This window comes from Gekko japonicus, unplaced genomic scaffold, assembly GCF_001447785.1.
Source record: "Gekko japonicus isolate JY-2015 unplaced genomic scaffold, Gekko_japonicus_V1.1 scaffold1442, whole genome shotgun sequence".
Lineage (NCBI taxonomy): Eukaryota > Metazoa > Chordata > Lepidosauria > Squamata > Gekkonidae > Gekko > Gekko japonicus.
Genome location: NW_015163646.1, coordinates 459429 through 484036, shown reverse-complemented (window position 1 = coordinate 484036; position 24608 = coordinate 459429). Strand labels below are relative to the sequence as shown.

General features: G+C 46.4%; 1 protein-coding gene across 2 annotated transcripts; it reads left to right on the top strand.

Moving 5' to 3' along the window:
- The first annotated feature begins 10536 nt into the window (after positions 1 to 10536).
- On the top strand, positions 10537 to 15827 carry CIRBP (cold inducible RNA binding protein). 2 transcript variants are annotated; one of them, XM_015407644.1, is made up of 8 exons: positions 10537 to 10613; positions 11670 to 11778; positions 11956 to 12062; positions 12333 to 12471; positions 12565 to 12652; positions 12779 to 12846; positions 15301 to 15389; positions 15699 to 15827. In XM_015407644.1, the coding sequence occupies exons 2-7, from the start codon at positions 11676 to 11678 to the stop codon at positions 15303 to 15305; spliced, it is 510 nt and encodes a 169-aa protein (XP_015263130.1). In that variant the 5' UTR covers positions 10537 to 10613; positions 11670 to 11675; the 3' UTR covers positions 15306 to 15389; positions 15699 to 15827. The 2 variants fall into 2 exon arrangements, with proteins under 2 accessions (XP_015263130.1, XP_015263129.1); XM_015407643.1 differs by having other exon boundaries at positions 13287 to 15389.
- The last annotated feature ends 8781 nt before the right edge of the window (positions 15828 to 24608 follow it).

Below are 24608 nucleotides of genomic sequence, written 5' to 3'. Positions count from 1 at the left end.
AGATCTGTCCTGCAAGAGTGGTGCTGAAATGCAGCTGTTGCTAGCCAAAATCGCCTGAATGCTGTTTGAACTGTCCTTGTCGTCTGATGTTGATTCCTGCCTTGGGGAGAAGCCTTACTCCAGAGGAGGCAGATGAATTTGTGTGCAGCCTGCGTGAGAGGGCATTGGAGGATCTGCTTCCCCTATTGCCAAACCTTTTGTTCTTCTTGTTGATGTGTGCCTGTCTTCTGCCTTGGGGAGAAGCTTTACTCCAGAGGAGGCAGCTGTGGTTGCGCGGAGCATTGCGCTGAGCATTGGAGAAGGGGCAGTGAGAGATCCACTCTCCCACGTGTATGTTTCTCCAGTTGAAGCCAGCGCTGGCTACCTGTCCAAGGAGAAGAAAGAATCTACTCCTGTTTCCCGTGATGGATGTGCAGAGGTGCAGCTGTTGTGTGGCCAGGAGGAGAAGACCAGTTCAGGAGGATTCACTCCCCCAAGAAGTTTTCTCTACAGCCACAGCCCAGCGCTCTCTACCTGTGGATTTCAATCCTGTTTGTGTTTGCCTACAAAGTCATCTCATCAAAGCATTGTTTGTGAGCAAGAAGAGGTTGCAAGGAACTTTTGCAAGAGCTGTGCCGTCTCCAAGCTTCACTTCAAGCTGGGAAGTCGACGGGCAGGGACTGGGAAAGTTGAGTGTTTTCTTCTGATTGCAGCTGCAAGCTAACCTGTTGAACTTGTGAGTTGTTCTGCTCAGGGGCTGAGAGAGTCTCTGTGTGTGCTATATGCTGTGTTGTATATCTAGGTCTGTCTGTCTGTGAATCTGAGCTGGGGAATCAGCTGGAAAGGTTCATGTCTTGTGTGTATCCCCTAGTGATCTGAGCTGAGGCTGGAAGGATCACTAGTGCCCTGGGGGAGGGGGAGGTAGAGTTTTAGCTTTGTCCGAGGAACTCCACGTTGCTGGGGGGGATTTCAGTCAGTCTGCCTGCCTGCTATCCTGTTGCTGAAGTTCTACTCTCCCCTTCACAGAGAGGGAGAGGGAAAATACATTGATGCTTTGTGTGTGCAAGGGTTCTGACCTGCTCAAGCCCTTGAGAATTTTGCTGAAAAGTTAATACATGTGTTGCTGAGTGTCCTGACAAATGCCACCCTCCAAAGCAGCCATTTGCTCCAGGAGAACTAATGTCTGTCGTCCAGAGATCTCTTGTAATCCTGGAAGATCTTGAGGCCCCACCTAGAGGTTGTACATGGGGTGCCCTCCAGTTACCTCTCTGAACATGATGGGCAGCCGTGTTTGTCTGTCTGTAGCAGCAGGAAAAAGCAAGAGTCCAGGAGCACCTTAAAGACTAACACAATTTGTGGAAGGGCAGGAGCTTTCGTGAGTCACTGCTCGTGAGTCACTCATGAAAGCTCATATCCTGCCCCGAGTTTTGTTAGTCTTTATGTTGCTCCTGGACTCTTGCTCTTTTCTACTCTCTGAGCATGTGCAGGTAGGGTTGCCAGGTGCTCCCTGACCACCGGCAGGGGGTGAGGTTAGGGTTGCCAGATCCAGGATTGGGAAACTCCTGGAGATTTGGGGGTGGAGCCTGGGGAGGACAGGGACCTCCGTGGGGTCCAGTGCCACAGAGTCTGTCCTCCAAAGCATCCATTTTCTCCAGGGGAACCGATCTCTGTAGTCTGGAGATGAGCTGCAATTCCTGGGGATCTACAGGTCCCACCTGGAGGCTGTGATCCCTATGTGCAGAGCAGCCTTCTCCTTCTTTTTTTTTCCTGCTGAGCACGCATAGCCTGTGTCAAAAATGATTAGCACCACCACCCCGCTTGCACACACAGCCAGCTTTAAAGATGATTAAAGCTGACATCTGAGTGACCCAATGCCCTCATCGCGTTAATCTGAGCCCGGCGGATCTCTGGGATATATGGGATTTTTCAGATCTTCTAGAAATGCTGCATGATTCAGGTCTGCGAACCAAACCCGCTACTCTGTGCACGGCCATGTCTCAAGCATCGATTGCCAGTGTAGTGTGGTGTCAGCTGTCAGCTTGAGGCCCAGGAAGAGAAGAAGAAGAGATCGGATTTACACCCCACCCTTCACTACCCGAACTCAGAGCGGCTTACCATCTCCTTTCCCTTTCCCTCCCCACAAGAGACGCCCTGTGAGATAGGTGGGGCTGAGAGAGCTCTCTCGAGGACTACTCTTGAGAGAACAGCTCTGAAATAACTTGTGACTGACCCAAGGTCACACCAGCAGCTGCATGTGCAGGGGTGGGGAATCAAACCTGGTTCTCCCAGATTAGAGTCCGCGTTCTTAACCACTACACCAACAACTACTGGAAAATTACACAACTTTAAGGTCGACGCTGAAGACGCTGAAATTGTTCCAGATTGTTTGTTCCTCGGCTCCATTGTCAATCAAAAAAAAAGGAGACTGCAACCAAGAAATCAGAAGGAGAACAAAACTGGGGAGGGCAGCCTGTGGAGGAGTGGGGAATCAAACCCGGTTCTCCCAGATTAGAGTCCGCCACTCCTAACCATGTACGGCCAAGGCTTCTCTTCTACTACTTGAATAACTTACTTGCCTTCTGCCTTGAGTCTTTGTAACTTGAACCAATAAAAACTAACCAGGAAAAAAAGCAAAGAGAGTCAGCTTGGTGTAGTGGTTAGGAGTGTGGACTCTAATCTGGGACAAACGGGTTTGATTCCCCACTCCTCCTCATGCCAGCTGCTAGTGTGACCTTGGGTCAGTCACAAGTTCTCTCAGAGCTGATCTCTCAAGGGCAGTCATCAAGAGAACTCTCTCAGCCCCACCTACCTCACAGGGTGTCTGTTGTGGGCAGGGGAGGGGAAAGGAGATTGTAAACTGTTCTGAGACTCCTTCGGGTTGTGAAGGGTGGGGTATAAATCCAATCTCCTCCTCTTCCTCCTCCTCCTCCTCCTCCTCTTCTTCCTCCTAGTCACTGGTGGGGGATGGAGGGGTAGGGTTGCCAGATCCAGGTTGGGAAACTCCTGGAGATTTGGGAGTGGACCCTGGGGAGGACAGGGACTTTCATGGGGTACATTGCCATAGAGTCCACCCTTCTAAACATCCATTTTCTCCAGGGGAACTGATCTCTGTAGTCCGGAGACCAGCTGTAATTCCAGGGGATCCCCAGGTCCCACCTGGAGGTTGGCATCCCCAATTCAGGGCAATGGCAAGAGATGGTTCTTAGGTTGGCATGTAAGGGAGCTTATCAGAAGCCAGAGATGAATTGCCTGCAGGAAGTGTTATGGTATGGAAGCTCTGACACAGTTAGCACACCGGGGCACCAGTGTGTCTGAGACCCCAGAGATAGGAGGAAGAGCGGAGGGACCCTCAGAGTCTTATCTTGTAACTGTTAAATGTAATACTAAACAGAGGTGGGGAGGAGATGCGTTCTCACCAGGTTACCCTGGAAACAGAAGCAGACCCAAGCCCTGGGGGACACAGAAGGACCCTACAGCAAAGGAGGAGGGAGAAGAAAGGTATAAGAGGGGGTGAATTCCTCAGTTCAGGGTCGCCTCCTTCTCCCCAAGGGGTCACCCTGCTCGAACAAACCCCACCCTCAAAGAGCCCTGCCACACCTGATGCACCTGGAGGTGACGCCTGGAGGTGACGTCATCATGCTGGGCGAATCACTGGTGGGACACTCTAACATTTGGCTAAATCTCTATGGTGACCATAGAGTTTCTGGCCAAATGCCAGAGCGTCCCCCTCCCGGTGACGTGCCTAGCATGATGACGTCACTTCCGGGTGATGTTATTGCACCGCGTGCACAAAGTATGCACACCAGAACATCCAGGGGAGCAGGCTGGAGCCCCCCACCAGCAAAAGGTAAGGACCTGACAACCCTAAGAGCACCTGTGCTTGCCTTTGCATGTGGTGAATACCCAGCATTGCCACAGACAGAGGTTTTGCTGCCTCTTCAAGGGGGAATTTGATTACCCTCTTCTTAGAAAGGTGAGCTGGCTGGCTGTGTTAGTCAGTCAGCTATTTGATCTTTCACAGTAGTGGAAAATCGGGCCTATCTGTTGCCTATCTGTTGGCACTCTATTCCCCACCCCCCTTTCTGGGCTCTTTCTCTTTGCAGGGGACTCCAGTGAAGCCTGGCCCCAGTGTCTGTCTATGCGATTGTCCCGCGGGCACCCCACTTTGGAGCAGCTGGCATAAGAACCACATTTTGGACCGGGAAACAGCATATTTCCTTTTGAAGGGGAGAGTCCCCTGAACCTGGGGGTGTATGATGTGTGGTGGTCCAAACCTTATTTTGGGGTGCAGAGAGGTCATGGAGTTGTTCCAGTTCCTTATTCAAATCATCTTTGACATACAGCTTCTTGAGGGCAACCCAAACATTAGCTCGTAGCACCAGAACCAGTGTTTGGATCGGGCACCACTGTATGACTTCTTGCAGGGGGCAGTATCCAGAGTGTGGTGCTGTGTCATTTGGGGGTGGTCCAAAGATTGTCTTGGGGTGCAGCCTGGCCCCACTGTCTGCCTGCATGATTGTCCTGCCTGCATGATTGTCCTTTGAAGCAGCTGGCACAAGAACTGCACCATGGACCACGAGGCAGCATATATCCTCTCGAAGGGGAGAGTCCCCTGAATGACGGATGTGGTGTATGATTTATGGTGGTTCAAGCTATATTTTGGACCTTTCAAACCCTCCTCAGTGTTTTTGGTTGAATTCATGAAGAAGTCACAAATAAGGAATGAATAAGGAACTGGGAATAAGGAACCAACATCAGGTTGTTAGGTCCGGATACGTCTGAACATACCAAATTCCATTTGCTATGAAGTTGCACAGTGTTATTTTTGTGTTAACAAAACTAATTGGACAAGGACTTGCCCTATAAATACAGCTGGTTTCAAAGGATTGTGTTCTCTCAGAGTCCTCAGCTTCATAATGACCAAAGTAAGAGGAAATAATTTATTTTCTACAGTGTCAGGAATGAAGTGATGATCATGCCCCTTTCAAGAAAATGATTAGTTACTGTTGGATTCCAATTTGTCTTTTTACATTTCTTTTGGTCTCACAAAGAAATTAAACAACTTTGGGAAGGGGGAGTTTGTGGAACCTTGTGGATCTCAATATATTAAAAACTCATACACAAACTTCCAAGTTTTTTCTTCTTCTTGATTCATTTGGCTATGATCTATCCCACATACACAAAAAATATGAGGACAAGCAAGTATTCTCAACCAGGTGAACAGAGCACCCTCAGGATTTAAATTCTCTCTTTCATTTGTAAATTCAGCTTTTTCCCACCTCAGTGTACTGCTCCACATTAGACCAATGTGCTTTCTTCACGGACACAGGGAAAGATGACTTTCAAAAGCTTGTGAAAGGAAGGGAAAGAAATCCAAGGAGTGCCATCATTATTCAGCCACAAAGGAGGCAACTGCTTGCTCTTTTGTATACCCTGATTAAAATAATCAGTAGGTTGTTGAAGCCTTTAGACAAAGGGTGTCGAAGAGGCCTCTGGAGGGGCCAAGGTAGGGGAATAAACTGGGTTCTGTTATCTGAGCATGGATTGAAAGACAGCTTCGATGTGATGCATATTATGTGATGCATATTAACCTAAAGCACTACAACATAATACACAACTCAATAGAAAAATCCTTGAACCAAGGTACATAATCACATAATCAACGTCGTCTCTGGATTACATAACAACGTTTCAAAAAAATGGATCTTCTTCAGGAGATATTCTGTAGTGTACAAAAATACAATTTTTTAAATATGTGCTACACCAATAACAAGAGACAATACAATAATCTTAGTGCTTACTTACATAGTGGTGGCCAAAGCTCTCAGTTTCATAAATGTTAGACAACAAGTCTTAAGAATCTGTAACATAGTAATATTACCTTTGTTATGAACACATATAAAATATTTCAAATTATGTAATCCGGAGACGACGTTAATTATGTGATTATGTACCCTGGTTCAAGGATTTTCTATTGAGTTGTGTATTATGTTGTACTGCTTTAGATTGCAATACATAAACAGCATTCTTTATAAGTCTTGGGACTGTTTGATTGTGGGTCAGACTATCACGACTGTTGGCTTTATACTTGTTTAACTGATTGGGTCGTGTGTGTCCTCAGATTTTTTTGTATGCATATTAACCTCTCATAATTTTAACCACACTTTAGCAATTAGAGTGTATCGCACATGGGCAAAATGTGAGTCCTCTGTGCTCTCTGGTACTTTGTCCTAGGGTTGCCAAGTCTGGCAAACTTACTGGCGGGGGAGGCTCCGACGAGGCCGGGAGCAGGCGCCGCCGCTACGTCACCGGAAGTGACGTGCGACGTTGCTGACGTTGGGGGCGTGGCCGGGCCCGATGAGCTCAGCCACGCCCCCAACATCAGCAACGTGGCTGCATCACCTCTGGTGACGCAGCTTTGGGGGACGGAGTTCCCCCTGGGGCCCGATTCTGCCGCGGCGGAAATCGGGCCTCCAAAGCGGAGGTTTCCCCGCCCCCCGCCCCCATTTGGCAACCCTACTTTGTCCCGATGATAAAATATTTTTCTCTGTTTTGCCTTTTCGGATAAGAGGTCGGGGACAGGGACGCCATATTCAAAAACATATTCCTCAGGTTTCGGTCCCTGAATTTTGGAGATCAAAATGATACATTCATTTTGAACTGTATAACAAAATGCCCTGAGAGTGGCTGTTCTAGGACAAATTGTGCCAGAAGGCCTGGCAGCGATCTGCTGGAATCATGGAAATGAGATCCTAGATATTAATTGTGCAGCTTAAGCAGAGTTTTACATCTCCCATTGGACTTAGAGGGGAAGAACTCCTTCGGCTGTGTTCAGATATCACAACAAACATTGGTTTGTCTGCTGAAGGCACAAAGGCACTCTGTCCTCATGCTCCTGCTTCCCATGAATGCAGGTGCCAGAAAAACTGGAGTCTTTTTCCCACCCACGAACCAAACTGGGATTGAAGTGAGGTTTAGAATCCTCCGATTTTCCCCATTCTGACCTCACAGGAAATCCAGACTCGATGCCAGGATACCCAAAACTGGAAGCCTTTGATTAGACACCACCACACATGATGATGAGAAGAGGGAGGGGAGCATGATTGTGCCCATCGCAGACAAGCAGAGCGATGTCTGAAGGCAGCCATATTTGCAAGCGTTTTACTGCACAGGTTAACGCGTAACTCCAGCCTAAGTGGAAAGACAGGCACGCTGTCTTGAGCACACAGATAATGCACAGGAATAAATGTCAGACAGGAATCACAAGTACACATCCCAATCGAGTTCTCTGAAGGAAAAATGTGTCCTAACTTGTATCTGATCATGGATACAAAAGATGTTCTCGTGTGTATAACATAGCCTACATTACACGAGCTTGGATATCCATATTTTCTGACTGTACACAGCTAGGTTAGACAGTGTCATAGATGCAACGAACATGAAGTTGAGCAAACTTCAGAGGATGGCGGAAGACTGGAAGGCCTGGCGTGATCTGGTCCATGGGGTCGCGAAGAGTCGGACTCGACTGTGCGACTGAACAACAACAACACAACTAGGACAGTATCTTGTGGTTTAATTTGCTGGAGTTGATCTAAAACATGAATGATTTGTGGATTTTCATGGTTACTCAAATGCCATGAGAGCCACGTGCTTCCTGTTTCTACATTCCAGAAAAGGATTCATTTGTGTGGAGGGGGAAGGTTGCCAATTCTGAGGTTGGAAATTCCTGGATATTTGGGGCATAGTCTGGGGAGCAGAGGGACCTCATTGGGGTGTAATGCCATGGAATTCACCCTCCGAAGTAGCCATTTCCTCCAGGGGAACTATGTAGGCAGGAAATAATTGTCGGGGCATAGTCTGGGGAGCAGAGGGACCTCTTTGGGGTGTAATGCCATGGAATTCACTCTCTGAAGTAGCCATTTCCTCCTATGTAGGCAGGAAATAATTGTAACACATCCCGATCGAGTTCTCTGAAGGAAAAATGTGTCCTAACTTGTATCTGATCATGGATACAAAAGATGTTCTCGTGTGTATAACATAGCCTACATTACACGAGCTTGGATATCCATATTTTCTGACTCTACACAGCTAGGTTAGACAGTGTCATAGATGCAACGAACATGAAGTTGAGCAAACTTCAGAGGATGGCGGAAGACCGGAAGGCCTGGCGTGATCTGGTCCATGGGGTCGCGAAGAGTTGGACTCGACTGTGCAACTGAACAACAACAACACAACTAGGACAGTATCTTGTGGTTTAATTTGCTGGAGTTGATCTAAAACATGAATGATTTGTGGATTTTCATGGTTACTCAAATGCCATGAGAGCCACGTGCTTCCTGTTTCTACATTCCAGAAAAGGATTCATTTGTGTGGAGGGGGAAGGTTGCCAATTCTGAGGTTGGAAATTCCTGGATATTTGGGGCATAGTCTGGGGAGCAGAGGGACCTCTTTGGGGTGTAATGCCATGGAATTCACTCTCTGAAGTAGCCATTTCCTCCTATGTAGGCAGGAAATAATTGTAATTCAAGGAGTTCTCCAGGCCCCACCTAGAGATTGTCAACCATATATTTTGGGGTCTCAGCACAGCAAGTTGTACATGTTTTGGGGGTGTGGTGGGAACCCACAGGCTGCTAAGGCAATTTGTAAGGGTCTCTGAGGCAACAGAGTGAAAAATGGAGTTAGGAAAAATGGTAACTAAAATGTTGGGAAATGCACTCATCTTTAAAACAAGCAACTAGAGAAATTGTGGGAAAGTATGCAATGGCTTACGTACTTAAGGGACAAAAAATGGGGGGAACTTAAGGGAACACGAATATGAGGGGATCTTTTGAGAGGCACAATATGTGTGGATAAAGATGCTTTAGGAGGTGTTATATGATGTCCTTTACTTTTGGGGTGTAAAGGGCCTACAAAGTACAAATGACCAATTTTTGGGTTTTGGTGGGGGCACACTTAACAGGGGGCACAAAGATTGTGAGGATGGACTTTTGGGAAGGTTCCCTCAGGAGAGGAACATAAAATGTGAAGGAGTTGTGTATTTTGTAGCGGGGATCTACAAGATGCGGCAGGAGACAGCAAAATATCTGAACATACACATTTGAGAGGTCTGAGAAGAATGTGCTTTGCGAGAATGTGGAAGCTCCGAAAAAGGTTCCTTGGAAGGAAGCGCAATTTAGAAAGAAAAGGCCACAAGGATGCTTAGTTGAGGCTGGAACATGCAAAATTGTGGGAAACACATTAGTTAGGGTCACCAGGTGTCATCTTTTTATGGCGTCTGTCCTCTTTTGGGCTCTTTTTAAAAAACTGATGAAAATGCCCCCTTTTGGGGTTGGAATGTTAGGAATATTCCTAGATCCAGTTGGTCAGCCGTGTTGGTCTGAAGCAGCAGAACAAATTTAGAATCCAGTGGGGCACCTTGAAGACCAACAAAGGTTTATTCAAGGTGTGAGCTTTCGTGTGCACGCACACTTTATCAAATCCGTTAGAATGGCAGGGAAGGTTCAAATCTGTAGCCAGAGAATGCACAGCAAATCAACATGCAACACAATGATGATCAAGATATACAAAGTGACACTAAAGAACAAGTTAAGCTTTTAGGGTCAACAGTTGTAAAGCAATAAATATGTGACTGGGAATCTTCATTCTCTCCTGTCAGGCATGGAGGGACATTACCTCCCCCTCCAAAGAATACTGTTATGTCAGCAGACATCCTAAGATTCCTTGCATACATTCAGTGTTGTAATGTACTATTCTGAAAAAGAAATACACTGAAAGACGTCAAAATACAGAGGATGCATAGTCCTTCTTGTTGTGAATACATATGTAAGGACTGAATACCCCTAGTTAGCAGCAATGATCACAGCTAAAATTGTACTTTGTGAGTTACTGGCATTAAAGTTGTGAGCGAACAATTTGGCTACTGCATAAATTAGTTTGCTCTGGAGCCATTCTTCCCAAGCTGACAAAAATGTGTGAGCTGGAGGTTAAAAAACTGTGAGCTAGCTCACACGAACTCAGCTTAGAGGGAACACTGCCCAGAATTAAACTTTTGTGGGTGCATACACCCGAAAGCCGATACCCAGAGTTAAACTTTTGTGGGTGTATGCACCCGATACCCAGAGTTAAACTTTGTTGCTCTTTAAAGCACCACTGGACCCCAACTAGGGTTGCCAGGTCCGGGTTGGGAAATACCTGGAGACTTTGGGGGTGGAGCCGGGAGAGGGTGGGGGGAAGAAGGCAGTCCGCCAATCAGCTCTCTCGAGCAAGGAGCAGCGGCTTGTTTCCCTAAGCAACCATATTCTATTACCCGCATGTCACCCAATCCCTTCTTTCTTCAGTATGCCCCGTGATGATGGAAATAGAAAGGGGCCACTGGAGGCCGGTCCTCCGTTGAAGCGCCTTCCCCTCACACCACCTCTCTTCATGCATATTAATCAGGTCCCGACCAATGGAAGGGGCCCGTCGGGGATTACCTCATGCTCCCAGGAGGTGGGGCCGCTATTTACAAAGCCGAGCACGTTCATGAGGTGGGCGGAGCTTATGTGGGGGTATATAAGCGCTAGCGCAGGGAAACCGTTGCGTTGTTCGTGCGGAGACTTTGAAGAGTGTGGTCGCGCACTATAACACAGAAGCCGGTAAGTCGGGTGGGGGGATGGCAGGGACGTGCGAGAAGACGGAAGGGGACAGTGGGGAGAGCAGAGGGTGGTTGGTCGTTAAAGTGAACCGGGTGGTATCTAAATGCGGTAAATTGCGGCGCTTTCTATTTTTGTGTTAATTCGAGACGTTTTTTAAAAATGAACTGAGGGAAGGGGGCCTGCCGGCCGGCGACACCACTCTTAAAATCAAAATGGCTTCCTGTCGCTTCTTGAGCTGTAGTCTTAAAATGGCGGCAGAGGAAAGTCGGGTGATGGCTGGCATTTGCTCGCGCATGCGCTCTAGAGTATCGTGTGGATTGTATTGGGCGCCCTCTGCAGGCAAACTGACTGAACTGATGAGTGGGGCGCGCATGCGCGCAGAAGGAGCTTTATTCCCGTTGCTGAGGGAGGGGTGGATGGTTGAGTGATGCCTATAGGGAAAATATCTTTTTTCTCGGAAGGCGTGTTGACTGGTCTACTGATAGAATTGTTTTCTGTGTTTTTTGGCTTCACCTTATGAGGCTGATGAAATGTAATATTACATTATTCTTGAAACAGGTTTCTAGTTTTTATAACAGACAGAATCTTAAGGCACGTTTTAGAGAGGTGATTGGATTGAAAATGGCATTTGATAACATTGAGCTCACTAGTGTGCTTCCTTTGGGGAAAAGTGTTAAATGAAACCAGGTAGCCCAATGGGGCAAACACTGCAAAATGGGTTAGGCGTTGCCTCTGTCAAATATTAAATTGATTTAGTGTGTGAGAGTTTCCTCTCTTCTTCTGGGCTTTTCTAAACTCGGAGGGGTAAGCAATTTGTGCAAAGCAGCTGTTAAGCTCTTTGAAAGCCTAAATCCTTAATCCTTCCAGATCCATGGCCTCATTATGCAGGGCCCTTTGTTTTGATAGTAGAGAAAACAATTTTGATGGCTTCTGGTTGTCAAAAAGGGATGAAAGTGTAGCAGTCTTTCACCAGGTGAACTAAAGCTTATGCTGCGAGGTTTGCTTTTTTCCAAAGGACTTTTTGGTAAATACTGAATTTGGTGTTTTTGCTCACAGAACAAAATGGCATCAGATGATGGAAAACTCTTTGTCGGTGGGCTCAGTTTTGACACCAATGAACAGTCGTTGGAGCAGGTCTTCTCTAAATACGGACAGATATCTGAAGGTAAAAATATATGCTTAAATTCCATTGATTGTCGGGGTTTCTGAAAGCTCAGAAGGGGCATCAAATACCACCATGACTGTTTTCTCCATCTCAAGCAGAAGTCCTTGAGAGTGCACTGTTCTGCTGGTCTCCTTTTGTATAAAGATGCTTTAAACAGCTTTTATGCTTTTGTTCCAGTTGTTGTTGTAAAAGACAGAGAAACCCAGAGATCTAGAGGATTTGGATTTGTCACTTTTGAGAACATTGATGACGCAAAAGATGCAATGATGGCCATGAATGGAAAGGTAAGGCACTCAGTACCAGAAGTTGTTACAGGTGTCAGAGTTAGGCTTGGGCAGCTGAAAGAGAATGTGCTTGTTATGTTATTATATTGAAGTGCAAAGCATCTTTCTTTCTGTGCAGCGGCCCTACAGTTTGGGTGTATTGTCTTACCCATAACAATAGGTACTGATAAAAGTTCAGTGAGATTTTTGGTGTGTGTGTGGATGTTGCAGTGGTTTGTGTGTTCTTGTTCTTTAAGCAACAGTATTAATGCTCCTGTTGATGCTTTTCAGTCTGTTGATGGCCGCCAGATCAGGGTAGATCAAGCAGGCAAATCATCAGACAACAGATCCCGTGGCTACAGAGGGGGATCAGCTGGTGGCAGAGGCTTTTTCCGTGGTGGCAGAGGTCGGGGCCGTGGCTTCTCCAGAGGTGAGCAGGTTTTCTTGAGCAATTTCTCCTTGTTGCTTTGATGGCAAACAAGCTGGCAACATTTTGCATTTTCCTGCTTGTGTCCTTTTCCAGGCGCTGGTGGAGACAGAGGCTATGGGGGCAGCAGATTTGAATCCAGAAGTGGAGGATACAGTGGGTCCAGGGACTACTATGGTAGCAGGTAAGCGACTGTGTGAATCTTAGTTTGTTACGTTGGAAGGGTTGAAAAGGAATCGTTATGGTTGCATGTTGTACTTGCGAATGCGCTTTTCGGTTGAAACGGCTTTGTTTTCCATGTGTTCTGCAGCCGGAGTCAAGGCAGCTATGGTGACAGGCCTTCCGGAGGGTCCTATAGAGACAGCTACGACAGTTATGGTAAGTCATAGATCACAAGGAGACGGAGGATACACTGTCACGGGATTGGTTGGAGCCTCTTTCTCGCCTTGCAGTGGTAACTTGGAAAATAACAAAAAGCTCACTTGGAGCACAGTGCTGGAAAAAAAATTGCCTATGAAAGTGCTGCTTTTTTGGCAGGCCTTCAGGCGTTTGTGTCACCAAAAAGCAAAACACCCGTAATGCATGTGTAGCGTTAGTCGGACCCAAAAGGCAATCCAAGTCGAAACATTACTAGCATTTCTGAAGCTGGCAGTTGTACCAGGAATCATTCCCAAAAGTCCAGAGGCAAGACTTTTAAACGTGAAGGGGTGGGGTCAAAAGGACTAGCTAGCTTTTAGGAAGTGAGTAGGGGAGAGAAAAATGCTGGAACTTTTCTATGCTTCAGTGCCTTTACAATTGTGCCTGCTTCTTGTCCTCAGCTACACACAACGAGTAAAAAACCTTCCTGACTCAAGATCGTCCTTCCAATGGCTGTATTTATAAAGATTTTTGGAGCTTCGCTGAAAACGTTCTTGTGTAGTCCATCTCCTTTGTATTCTCACTTTTGTAGTAAAACTCAGTTCTGACCTTGTCAAAAACACAGCCTTGACAGCTTCTAATATGTGATGGTCTGTTGAGACTCAAAGCTCTGGGTTTTTTTTCTCAAGTGTTTTAACTTTTAAAGCACTTAAGATTTTAGTTCTTTATGAGCCAAGGTGTTGAGTTTTTTTTAAAAAAAAAGACTTGGAAGGTTTTGGGGCCCCATTTCTGTTCTGAGTGAGGAGGGACCTTAATTCTTAAGTAGAAGCTGACCAAGCTGTGATCTCATTTTTGTTTTTAGTACATCGTTTTGTAACATTCCTTTAGTGTAGCAAGGTAGGTATTGCAGCCTGGGTATGAATTTAAAAGCAAAACCACCTTGATATATCTAAAGAGATATTGCTTGTATGTTCAACCTGCATTAAGACTTTTACTTGTATGCCATAAAACTTACCCAGAGATCTGCAAATCTTACTTCACAAGAGGTTCATGAAAAAATTGTTTGTTTATAATGATCTTTTTTTACTGGAAAGAAAGTATGCCTAATTCCATTGATGTTGTAATTTTGAAGTGGTAAAAGGATTTCTTGTACAGTTTTCCTTTGGCTTCACGAAGCCTATTAAAAGTCCATCTGAAACAAAATCTGCTCTTGAAATCTTACATCTTGCTGCACAACACAATTCTGGATGATAATTAAAAAGTGTACAGTTATAGTTTAAAGGACAAGCAGCACAGTGAGTAACTTGTGTTAGGAATAGCTAGATAGACAAGCATCAGTGACACCTAGTAGATCAGTGTTAGTTAAACCTTTAGTACCAGTTCTGATGTAGTTTCTAAGACATAGTTAGAAACTGGTCACCTTTTGGTGGATAGAAACAAGTCTTAAAGGTAGTAAATTCCCCTGCTCTTAATGGGACCAATTAATTTTGGCTGGAAGTAATCCAACCTTTGAAATTAACATTGGCGATGTCACTGCTGTCCTTAGTAATGTGCTCCGTAACTGTCTAGATTAATGAGCTTGAGGTAGCAATAGCTCCGTAGTAGCACAAGCAAGAGCCAGCTGACAGTTTGCTAAGCTGAAAGCCAGCCAGATGTTACTTTAGAATTTGAAATAGTCTCTCATTGACTGGGTCAGCTGCTGCTAGTGTGACCGTGTTCCAAGGCAGATAACTGTGACCTAATTTAGCTAGCTTTGTCGTTGCCTTCTAAGTTCTAAGAATTCTCTGCTAGCGTATGGAAAACTGCAGTGCCTTGGCGAAAAAGAAGTGTTGTGCCTCCAACAGAGAGAACCTCTGAGACCGAAAGCTGCTCTCTTGGCTAGTTCATATTGGGGATAGTCCTGTAATTCGAGGTAACTCTTTTGCTCATGTCCGCATCCTTCCTCCTGTTGAGAGCTCATTTTTTTTGGAAAGTCTGAATGTTAACCCATGTGAAGTAGATTACCTCTGCCAATTCTGGTCAGCTAAAAACACCTTTTAAAACTTTTTCCCTGTTAGAGTCTTTGGCTTGTGGCACAAATTTGACGGGTCAGAAGGGGTGTATACAGCCATCTTAAGATGGGAAGTGAATATCCCCCCATGTGATTATACTTATCTCTGGAGACACTACCTTAAGACTTCATTGAAGTCATGTTAACTGGAATGTTTTTTGCCATTAACTTTATCCCATAGGCCCACACTGTTCTCAAGTAACCATAGTGTGGGTTCAGGGTGCTGTCGGCCCACCTGAGAGGCATTTATTCATTTTTGGAATAGCTAGCCCACACAGGGCTTTTGATTTGCCGTCGGGTTCCATAGATGGCTTGTGGAAGCCCTTTGTAGAAAACTGGTGGTTCTATGTAGGGGAGGGGGATGTAGAAAGCACAGCTTTTCAGTGACGGGCATGGCTTTTTGTAACATCTGTTTGTCTTGGCAGGTTGAAGAGAGAGAGGGTAACTGAGAACTGATTTTTGAGCCTGATGACCAACCTTTGGGACCATAGTAGACCTTCAGCTTTGGAAGCAGGTACTGAGCTTCTCGAGAGAACCAGTTGTGATGTGGTGTTCAGAGTACTGAACCAGGCTTCCTGGGTGAACTCAGTCAACCTACCTCAGCAGTGGGAACCATGTATGTTGCCTTGAGAAAGGGTAGGATAAAATGTTATAGATAAAAAAAGCCTTCTATGTCTGAAAAGCACTGAGGAAGTAGTTCACGTTCCCATGGCTTTAACTGTTAAAACTATCCTGAAGCTTCCAGTTTAAGAGTTTGTTGAATTCTAATGGCAGGTGCCTGCTTGTGCCCACTTCTGTTTTAACTTTTGCTTCTTTCTTTCAGCCCTGAGCTGCTTGCAAGGAAGCCGAGGTGGATGGATGGCCACGGCGCCAATCCAGGAAAGTCCAGGGGACTGTGTATTTTTGGATTCACTGGTCAAGTGGAAAAGTGCCAAGTTAATAAATAAACATGGGGCTAAAACGTAGTTGACTTTTTTGCCTATACACTTGTGGTAGTAGAAGGCATAGTGGGATGTGTTAAGCTGCTAGAGATTCCCCCAGTGCTCAAGGGTTATAGCTTGGCTAGTAGAAAGCCAACTTGCACCACATTATGAAACAAATCTACTGTGGTTAATGAATGTAGGAGCTATGACTGCAAGCAAATGAAGACCACCTTCAGGAAGAATTGGATCACTGATCGTTTTCTCTCAGCACCACAAATGTTCTCCATACTGAGATTCTTTAGTGCTTGGGGGTTTAGTGTTCTGGGAGAAACTTGGTTTCTAGAAGGGGTAGCTGAGAACATCATAGAATGCATTCTGCTCTTCATGGGCATCCGTTCTACACACACAACCCCATCCAGTCTAATAAGGTTAAGAATGGAGCACAGCTTCCTTGTTTGCATCCAAGTTGTGGAGTTGAAGTGAACTGTCACCAGTATTCTCAAGTTTTTGGGGAAAATGGATGTGCTTGGGAGTAATTTTTCAAGGTAGTATTGGAACAAGATAGTAATAAACAGGCATACTAAAAAAGCTGGCAAATGAGGGCTCTCAACCCCCATCATGCCCTGGCTTGCTAGGTGGTTTGCACCTCATCACTGTAGGCTTGCCCCTAGCTATGTAGGCAGTACTTAAAAAGGTCTCATCAGGCAGGTGCCTTCTAAGCCTGGGGGGGGGGGTCCCTGTGGTGCACTGGCAGCTTTGCTGCAAGAGGCATCGAACGGCTCCGTCAGGCTTTTCGGCATGTTGGAAATACCTTGTTTGGGCTCCCTTCCCTGTTGATACTTCTAAGCCGGGGGGGGGGGGGGTCCCTGTGGTGCACTGACAGCTTTGCTGCAAGAGGCATCGAACTGCTCGGTCAGGCTTTTCTGCATGTTGGAAATACCTTGTTTGGGCTCCCTTCCCTGTGGATACTTCCTTAAGCTGTGAGGTATGCAAGTTATCTTTCTGCTGAAAAGATTTGAACAAACCAAGGAAGTTTCAGTGATGCTAATTAGTGTTCATCTGCATGTTTACTCAGAAGCCCTGGTGAGCTAAATGGGCCTTCCTTCCAGGCAACTGTGCACAAAACTACAACCTTGAGCATATGAGATTTGTTGCATAGCCACCAAGGGTTGGTCCATCCATCCCAGTGTTTGTCAGTGGATTTAAGGCCTTGACCTAGTCACACCACCAGAAATCCTTTCACCTGGGTAAAGCATGAGCTGGAACTGGGAGCCTTTGGGATGTCCTGTGTGTGCTCTAGAGTTGAGGCCTCTCCAGAAATTGCAAGTCTGAGAAAGTAGACCAGTACCACAAGAAGCATTGGATAATGCATTTGAGGGCATATTCAGAAGCAGACTGGGTATCAAGTGCCCCCAGGTCCTTTGGGGAGCTGTGGGGGCGGGGGAAGGGTTAGTTTAATCCTAGGTTTGGAATTGGATTATTGCTGCCTGGCTGCAGTGGACCAGCCAAGCATGCTACAGAAACATAACTTGCAGAGAAAACAAGCACCAGAGAGGTTGATAACTTCCTGCTCGGAAAGAAGCACTGTTGGGTCGGCTACCTCCTGAGGCCTTGCCCCCTGTGTGCTTTTAGTAATAGGCGAGGGGGCTCATAAAAATTGTTAATTGAGAGCCCAACAAAAACGGCATCTAGAGAGCAATGTAGTTTAAATGGAGAAATCTTGTTAATCCTGTAAAGCCTAGAAGTATTGCTTCTGAAGCCAGTCTTACGTAAGAACTAGAAAAATGGAGCTCGTATTTTTTGTTCAATTTTATTGAGGCAGGTCTTTTTCTATTTTGTACATAGTATATGGTGGTGGTGGACAGTACAAATGGAAATAGATTCAGGTGGGTGGCCATGTCAATCTGTAGTAACAACAAAGTTTGAGTCCAGTGGCATTTTTAAGACCAACAAAGCTTAATTCTGGGCAGGCACATGAAAGCTTATACCCAGAAGTAAACTGTAGATCTTAAAGCAGCTATTGGACTCAAATTTTGTTCAGTAGAGATGGAAGAGCACCTTTGGGTGAAAAGTTCTGGTTGTGTCTGTGGGCAAAGTTTAACAAAAATTATAAGCTACCTGTCTTGGAATACAGTGTCCTACAGTATAAACAAAACAATTATAATTTATAAAAAGGACTTCAAGGGCCACTATTTAAAATCTCACCTCAGCACTGGCAGTAAAAAAAGAAGATGGAATTCTGTATGACAGAGTGTTGGACTGGATGGGCCTTTGGCCTGATCCAACATTGGCATCTCTTATGTTCTTATGTTAATCACTTGGGTAGTAGATCTTTAGGTACACATTGGCCCTGTTGCAGCTTTTCTGGATGTAGAGATGTTTTGGTAACATTCTAATGGCCTTGCCATGGCTTTTGGAGTTCAAGCAGACGAAGTTACTGAATATGCCTGGCATCTAAGTGGTTTGAGCCCGAATATGAAAAGGCTTTGGTGTCCCCACCCCACTGAAACCATTGGGCTAGCTGGTGATAGTCTTCCAACTGTGCTCTGCCCTGGAAACCAGCTTGAAAGTTGATGCCAGTTGGGGTGGGGTAGAGGCAGGTGTGGAGAGGTCTCGATGGAAAGGAAATGAATCACTTGGGTAGTAGATCTTTAGGTACGTTCATTGGTCCTGTTGCTGCTTTTCTGGATTTAGAGAGGAGGTTTCGGTCACATTCTGTTTTTACCAGGAAATGGCAGCTGTGGCTATTAGGGCAGAGGGCCAGGGAGCTTCAGCCCTGACTTTTATTCCCAAAAATCACAAGACTGCAAATGGAACACTCCCCACAGAGATCTTAATGGTCTCTGATCAACTGGGATCCTTTAAAAATGATGCTCTTAGACTACAGGTCTTAAAGCTGAATTAGAAATGGTGTTTGGAGCATTTTGTTCAGTTTATTTTCCCAGAGTGTGACCTGTATGGCTAGATACGGCTGTGCGTGAGCCAGGCAGCTGGAATCCAAAGGCATCCTTCTGTCTGTAGGGGGAGTCAGTGACGGGAGAGTATTGTTTGCTTCTGGATCATAGTGTATATTTGACACATAGCCTGACATCCATTGGGCACAAAGGTGCCCGAAGAAACCTTCATGTGTGTCAGCAGCCTGATCCCCCCCAGGTGCAGAAATGTGCCGGGTTGTCTCTGTTGCAAAGACCTTCTGAATTGAAAACTGCTAATGGCAATGTCCTGGGGAGGTGGAGACTAAAACTGCCACCCTGTGGCCTGTAAGCAATGAGGGGGAGCCTCTGGGTGCAGTTATCTAAAAATCTGGAATCCTCATAGCTGCTGTGCAGTTGGCGATTCAACAACACTGCTGCAGCAGCTGCTGCTCTGCAGGCTAAGCCTTCCCCCTTACGTCTTGTGCTGGAAAGGAAGAGAGCAGGAAATGCCTCTGTTGGAGGGCAGCCAGAAACAGAGCCTCCAGCTGTGAGTGACCACTGGGGGAAGATCAAGATGGGTAGCTGGGTTTGTAGCAGTGGAAAAGAGCCAAGAGTCCAGTAGCACCTTAAAGGACACAAAATTTGTGGCAGGGGGCTCAAAGTACATCCCCCGGCATAAATTCCGTTTGTCTTTAAGGTGCAACTGGACTCTTGCTCTTTTCTACTGGGGACGGGCGGTTTCAATGATGCTTTGTTGGGTGGGGATTGTGGTGAGAAGTGGGTGGTCCTCTCCCCCCAACTCCAGTTGCTCCTTGTTAGGGGCTCAGGGTCTTGGGTGTCAGCTTGGATTTTGTGATTTAACATCTCAGATCCAAGCCCTGGATTGTGAGAACTGTTTTGTGTTTGTCACAACCTAGTAGGAGTCAACCATGTCAGAACATTTCAGCCAAGGGGGGGGGGGGCGGACGAGGACCTCTGTGAGAATCTTGCAGACGAGAATTCACTTTGCGGTGCTTGAGAAAGCAGGTGCATTAAACAGTACATTTATCCCATGCTAGGTGGAGAATTCACTTTGCGGTGCTTGAGGAAGTAGGTGCATTAAACAGTACATTTATCCCACGCTAGGCAGAGAGGGATTGGTCCAAAAGCACACACTTTGAATTCTGGGGTTCAGTGGTCGTTTGCATGTGGGTCTTTCAAGGCCAGCACTGCCACTGACCATGAGTTGTGTTTAAGATGCCATGGGATCCTTGCCTTTTTAAAAGGAGGATTCTTCAGATAAAAGATGGGGGGGGGGGGGTGCATGCCTCCTTTCTCCCAGTAGAGGGCACTTTATGCCAAAATACAGCTGGTCATATCTTCCAAGTTTTTATCTTGGCGGCAAATTACCCCTGACCTTAACAGAGTCTTCATTTGTACACAAGTTCAGTATCCAGGTGGGCTCTTGGAGTCCTCCCCGTCATCGCTCACTGTTCCAAGAGCACAAAGTTTAAGACCAAGTTTTGAGAAGTGAGCTTTCACGTGCACGGACGCTTTGTCAAGACAATGAAATGGAATTGCATATCATGGTTGTATATATAGGAGTGGTTTGTTAAATTAGCGTGCAAAATAGTGAGGACGCTTATTTTTTTTAACATAAGAACATAAGAGAAGCCAATGTTGGATCAGGCCAAAGGCCCATCCAGTCCAACACTCACACAGTGGCCAAAAATACCAGGTTCCATCAGTGGGCCCATTTCTGTTTCAGTCCAACTTGGGGGGGGGGGACAACATAGGTAATAAATATGCTAGAACTGGAGATTGATGTACCCTGATGTGTGAGAATCCCATCCTTAGACCCCATCTGTCTCCCTTCAAGCATTTTACAGCATCTTGGCTGTGTAGAGTGTTTTCCTTGTCCAACAGCAGTCACATTTTCTGCAAAAATGAGGGGGGGGCATGTTCAGAGGTGGCTGAAAGAGAGCATTGTTCTCTCAATTTGCACGTTGTGGGTGGGGATTGCTCCATCTTGCTAAGGCGGTATAGGGTGTGTTTGCTGAGACAGGCAGAGAGATCCAGGGTTCACGCAGGTGAGTGTCCTGCTCCGGTCCATCATGGCTGTCTGTGAACCTGGGAACAGAAACCAGATCAGGGTGGAAAGACGCAATGAACCCTGCAGCTAAACTGAACCTCCAGGTCCTGATGAGACAGTCTAACCCCCCACACACACACACACACACAAGGAGCTGCAGTGAAGTACCTCAAGGCTTCCCTGAAGCTGGATGCTGGACTAGATAAACCTGATTTGCCCTAGCTGGTGTGTAGCGGTTAAAGAGTGTTGGACTAGTACCTGGGAGACCCAGGTTCGAATCCCCACTTGGACCATAGAAGCTTGCTAGGTGACCTCAGGCCAGTCACAGCCTCTCAGCCAAGCCTACCTCACAGGGTGGTTGTCAGGATAAAATGGAGGAGAATGATGTAAGCCACTGTGGGTCCCCATTGGGGAGCAAGGCAGGATGTAAACAGATTAAAATAAAAATAATTTGTCACGAAAGGAGAGCCGGCCAGGACGGCCCCTCTGTACGGAGCCGCCCGCCTCACATCTGTTCCAGCCCAGCGGGGTAGGAGGCCGGCCTGTTTGTTTCTGGTAGTCAACAGGCCTGGTGTTCCACCTGCAGCCCTCCTGGGCCTTTGCATCTTTTTCCATTCATTCACTCCCCCCCCCCCATGTTTTTGCAGAGAGGCAGCTCTCTGGAAAAGCCCTGCCCTTTGTCCCCCTGGAGCCTGCCTTGGTTCCTTTTAATGGCCTCCTTCAAAACATTTAAAGCAAAAAAGAAAACACCCTCCTCCAACTTGTTTGAGGCGCCTTGCGAAACAGGGAAAGCCCTGGTCAAATAAAAACGGCAGGTCGTAAAAACCAAGAGCCTGGAACAGAGGGAGAGCAGTTTTTTTACAGTCAGAAGGCGGAGTGCCCAAGCCGGCAACTGAGACGTACAGTCGGGAACTGGTTTGGGCAGGCTCCCTCTCCACATCTGTGCCCATCACCTGGACTGGCTTCTGTTTTGTATGAGGAAGTTTGATTTGTGCAGGAAAAGCGTACACTTGGAATAAAGCTTTATTGGTCTCAAAGGTGCCACTTAAACTCTGTTCTGCTGGCTTCTGCCCTGGGACACTCCCTGCTGCCGAAGCCACGCTCCCTCCAGTTGTTGCAGTGCGGAGGGGGCAGCTGGCGTCCCAGAGAGGGAGCCCAGGTTTCGCACGGGGGCTGCCAATGTCTGATCTGTCACGTGAGACCAAGGGGGTGTTCATGGGTGCCGGGAATGGCAAGCAGGCCTGTGCTTGTTGCACCGGCCTCACTTTTCTTGAAAAAGCCACGAAAGATTACAGTGTTTGCAAAAGAAGACGGGAATTATTTGAAAGGGCTCGAAGGGAGGACAAAGCAGACCCCAGAGACTTTACACACAAACACAGGGAGCTGCTTTCTACTGAATCGGACCCATGGTCCACCAAAATCAGTATTGTCTACCCAGGTGTCTCAGGCTGAGGTCTTTCAGTTCACCTCCTACCCTGATCCTTTTTTAAATTGGGAATGGCAGGGATTGAACCTGGGACCTTCCGCATGCCAAGCAGAGGCTCTGCCAGTGAGCCATGGCCTCTCTCCGATCATACTCAACACATGAGGCTGCCTTCTACTGAATCAGACCCTCGGTCCATCGAGGTCAATATTGTCTACTCAGACTGGCAGCCGCTCTCCAGGGTCTCAGGCAGAGGCCTCTCACATCATCCAATGACTGCTTCTTTCTAACTGGAGACGCTGGGAATTGAACGTGGGATTTCCTGCATGCCAAGCAGAGGCTCTGCCATCAAGCCATGGCACTTTAAGTGGGCCATGGCAGCCTTTGTTGTTGTTCAGTCGCACAGTCGAGTCCGACTCTTTGCGACTCCATGGACCAGATCACGGCGCCAGGCCTTCCTGTCTTCCGCCGTCCTCTGAAGCTGGCTCAATTTCATGTGGCAGCCTTTACGACACCGCAAATCGTGCGTAGAACCAGAATGCAGTTTTATAGACTAGCAATGGGGGAAGTGTGAATTAAATGGCATGTGAACACACGCATGTACAATAAAGCTAAAGTCAATGTGCTCCCCACTGAAGGAAGATGAAAACCGTCCTTGGAGAAAGCTGAGAAATTTGTGGCCTTGCCCGTTGCTGTGTTTAGAGTTCACACCCACGAAAAAGGAGGAAGAGAAACTAAAACAGCCAAGCATGAGCCAAAACCTCCAAACGAAGTTTAGAAAACTAGTAAGGGGCCAAAAGTTAAAACCATCAATAATCACAGACAAAAGTACAAGTACAATCTTGATGGCAGAAGACACTTGGTTGTATCTAAAGCAACAAACAGTACAGGCATCAATTACAAATTGAGGCGAAAACAAGTTACTTTGTTCAAAGGTTTATCATTCTTTAAAGCTTACATTTTTATTTATTTTTTGTAATTAGTGTATTGGTTTGAATGTTTAACTTTTCTTATGACCTTTATGTACATTTTTATTGTTATATGCAATTGGTAGTTATGACTTCTCAAAACGTTTTAATTCTACCAATAAAATGTTAATGATTAAAAAAAAAAACAGTTAAAACCCTTGTAGGGGCCCAAGCCTCGTAATGTAATCAAAGTGACAAATGCACAAAAGGAACCATAGATGACCTGACGCGTTTCAGACCGCAAGAGCCTTCTTCAGAGGTCAAATAGTACACAACACAACATACAACAAAGCCCCTGTTACACTTGGGAGGCAGTAAACAATTGATATAGGACCCAAATAGGATATCAATTGGGAATTGAATGACGCACAAAATATGTGAGGCCACAATTGTATCTGGCCTTGTGTCAGTGGAAGTTACATATATTGGAGGAAGTAATATTGCCAATGTGTACCTTCCTGTTGAGATACTAAGATTACAAGTACAATCATCTTATCAGGGCCAACGTAACATCAATATGTATCAGGTTCCTGTGCATGCACACTTCTTCAGATACACAGAAACAGTTTTCCTCAACCCTTACATGTAGGTAGAGATAGCTATACTTAGCACTGATACTGATACATCTTGACTCTAACAAGCCTTTCCTGGCAACTAACCCCCCCCCCCAACCTTTGAGGAAAACTGTTTCTATGTATCTGAAGAAGTGTGCCTGCACACAAAAGCCCCTGGACTCAAACTTTGTTTTCTGCCTATATGTAAGACCCTGAGGAAGTCTGCTTCCATGTATTTGAAGAAGTGTGCAGGAAAGCTTATACCCAGTATTAAACTTTGTTGGTCTTAAAAGTGCCCCTGGACTCAAACTCTGTTCTATCTGAAGTCTGTTATGCAAAGCATACACAGGTCTTCAGGGGCCCTGCGTGTGTCTCTTCTTTCCCACAGGCGATGCTGCATTTATTCACGATCATTCATTCCCGCCATATCCCCCGGCAGACATGAGCACGCACGCTCACGTGTACCCGGGAGAGTTTACGCGGCTCTCCACGGAGATCCCAACGCATAAATATGAATTTTTATTCTCTTTATATAACCCCCACTCCCCTCCGCCCGCCCGGTTCTTAAAAATCCCCTCCCCTCCAATCAGAAGCGGCCGGTCCTGCCTTGAATGACAGCCGCCGCCCCCGCCCGGGCTTGTTGTGTGAGGTTGTGGTCACATGGTCTCCCGCCGCGCTCCGAGGTGGGTGGGTCCCCGTTCATTCATAAATCCTCTGCCCTTTTAAATCAAGATTAAGGAGCCGAGAGGCGGAAGGGGGACACCCCACAAGGAACACCCCCCCCCCCAAAAAAACACACCCTTATTATTTCTCCCTCTTATTATTATTTTTAAAATCACGATCTCCGGAACTGCTGCTGGTTTTTTTCATCTCCCCCCC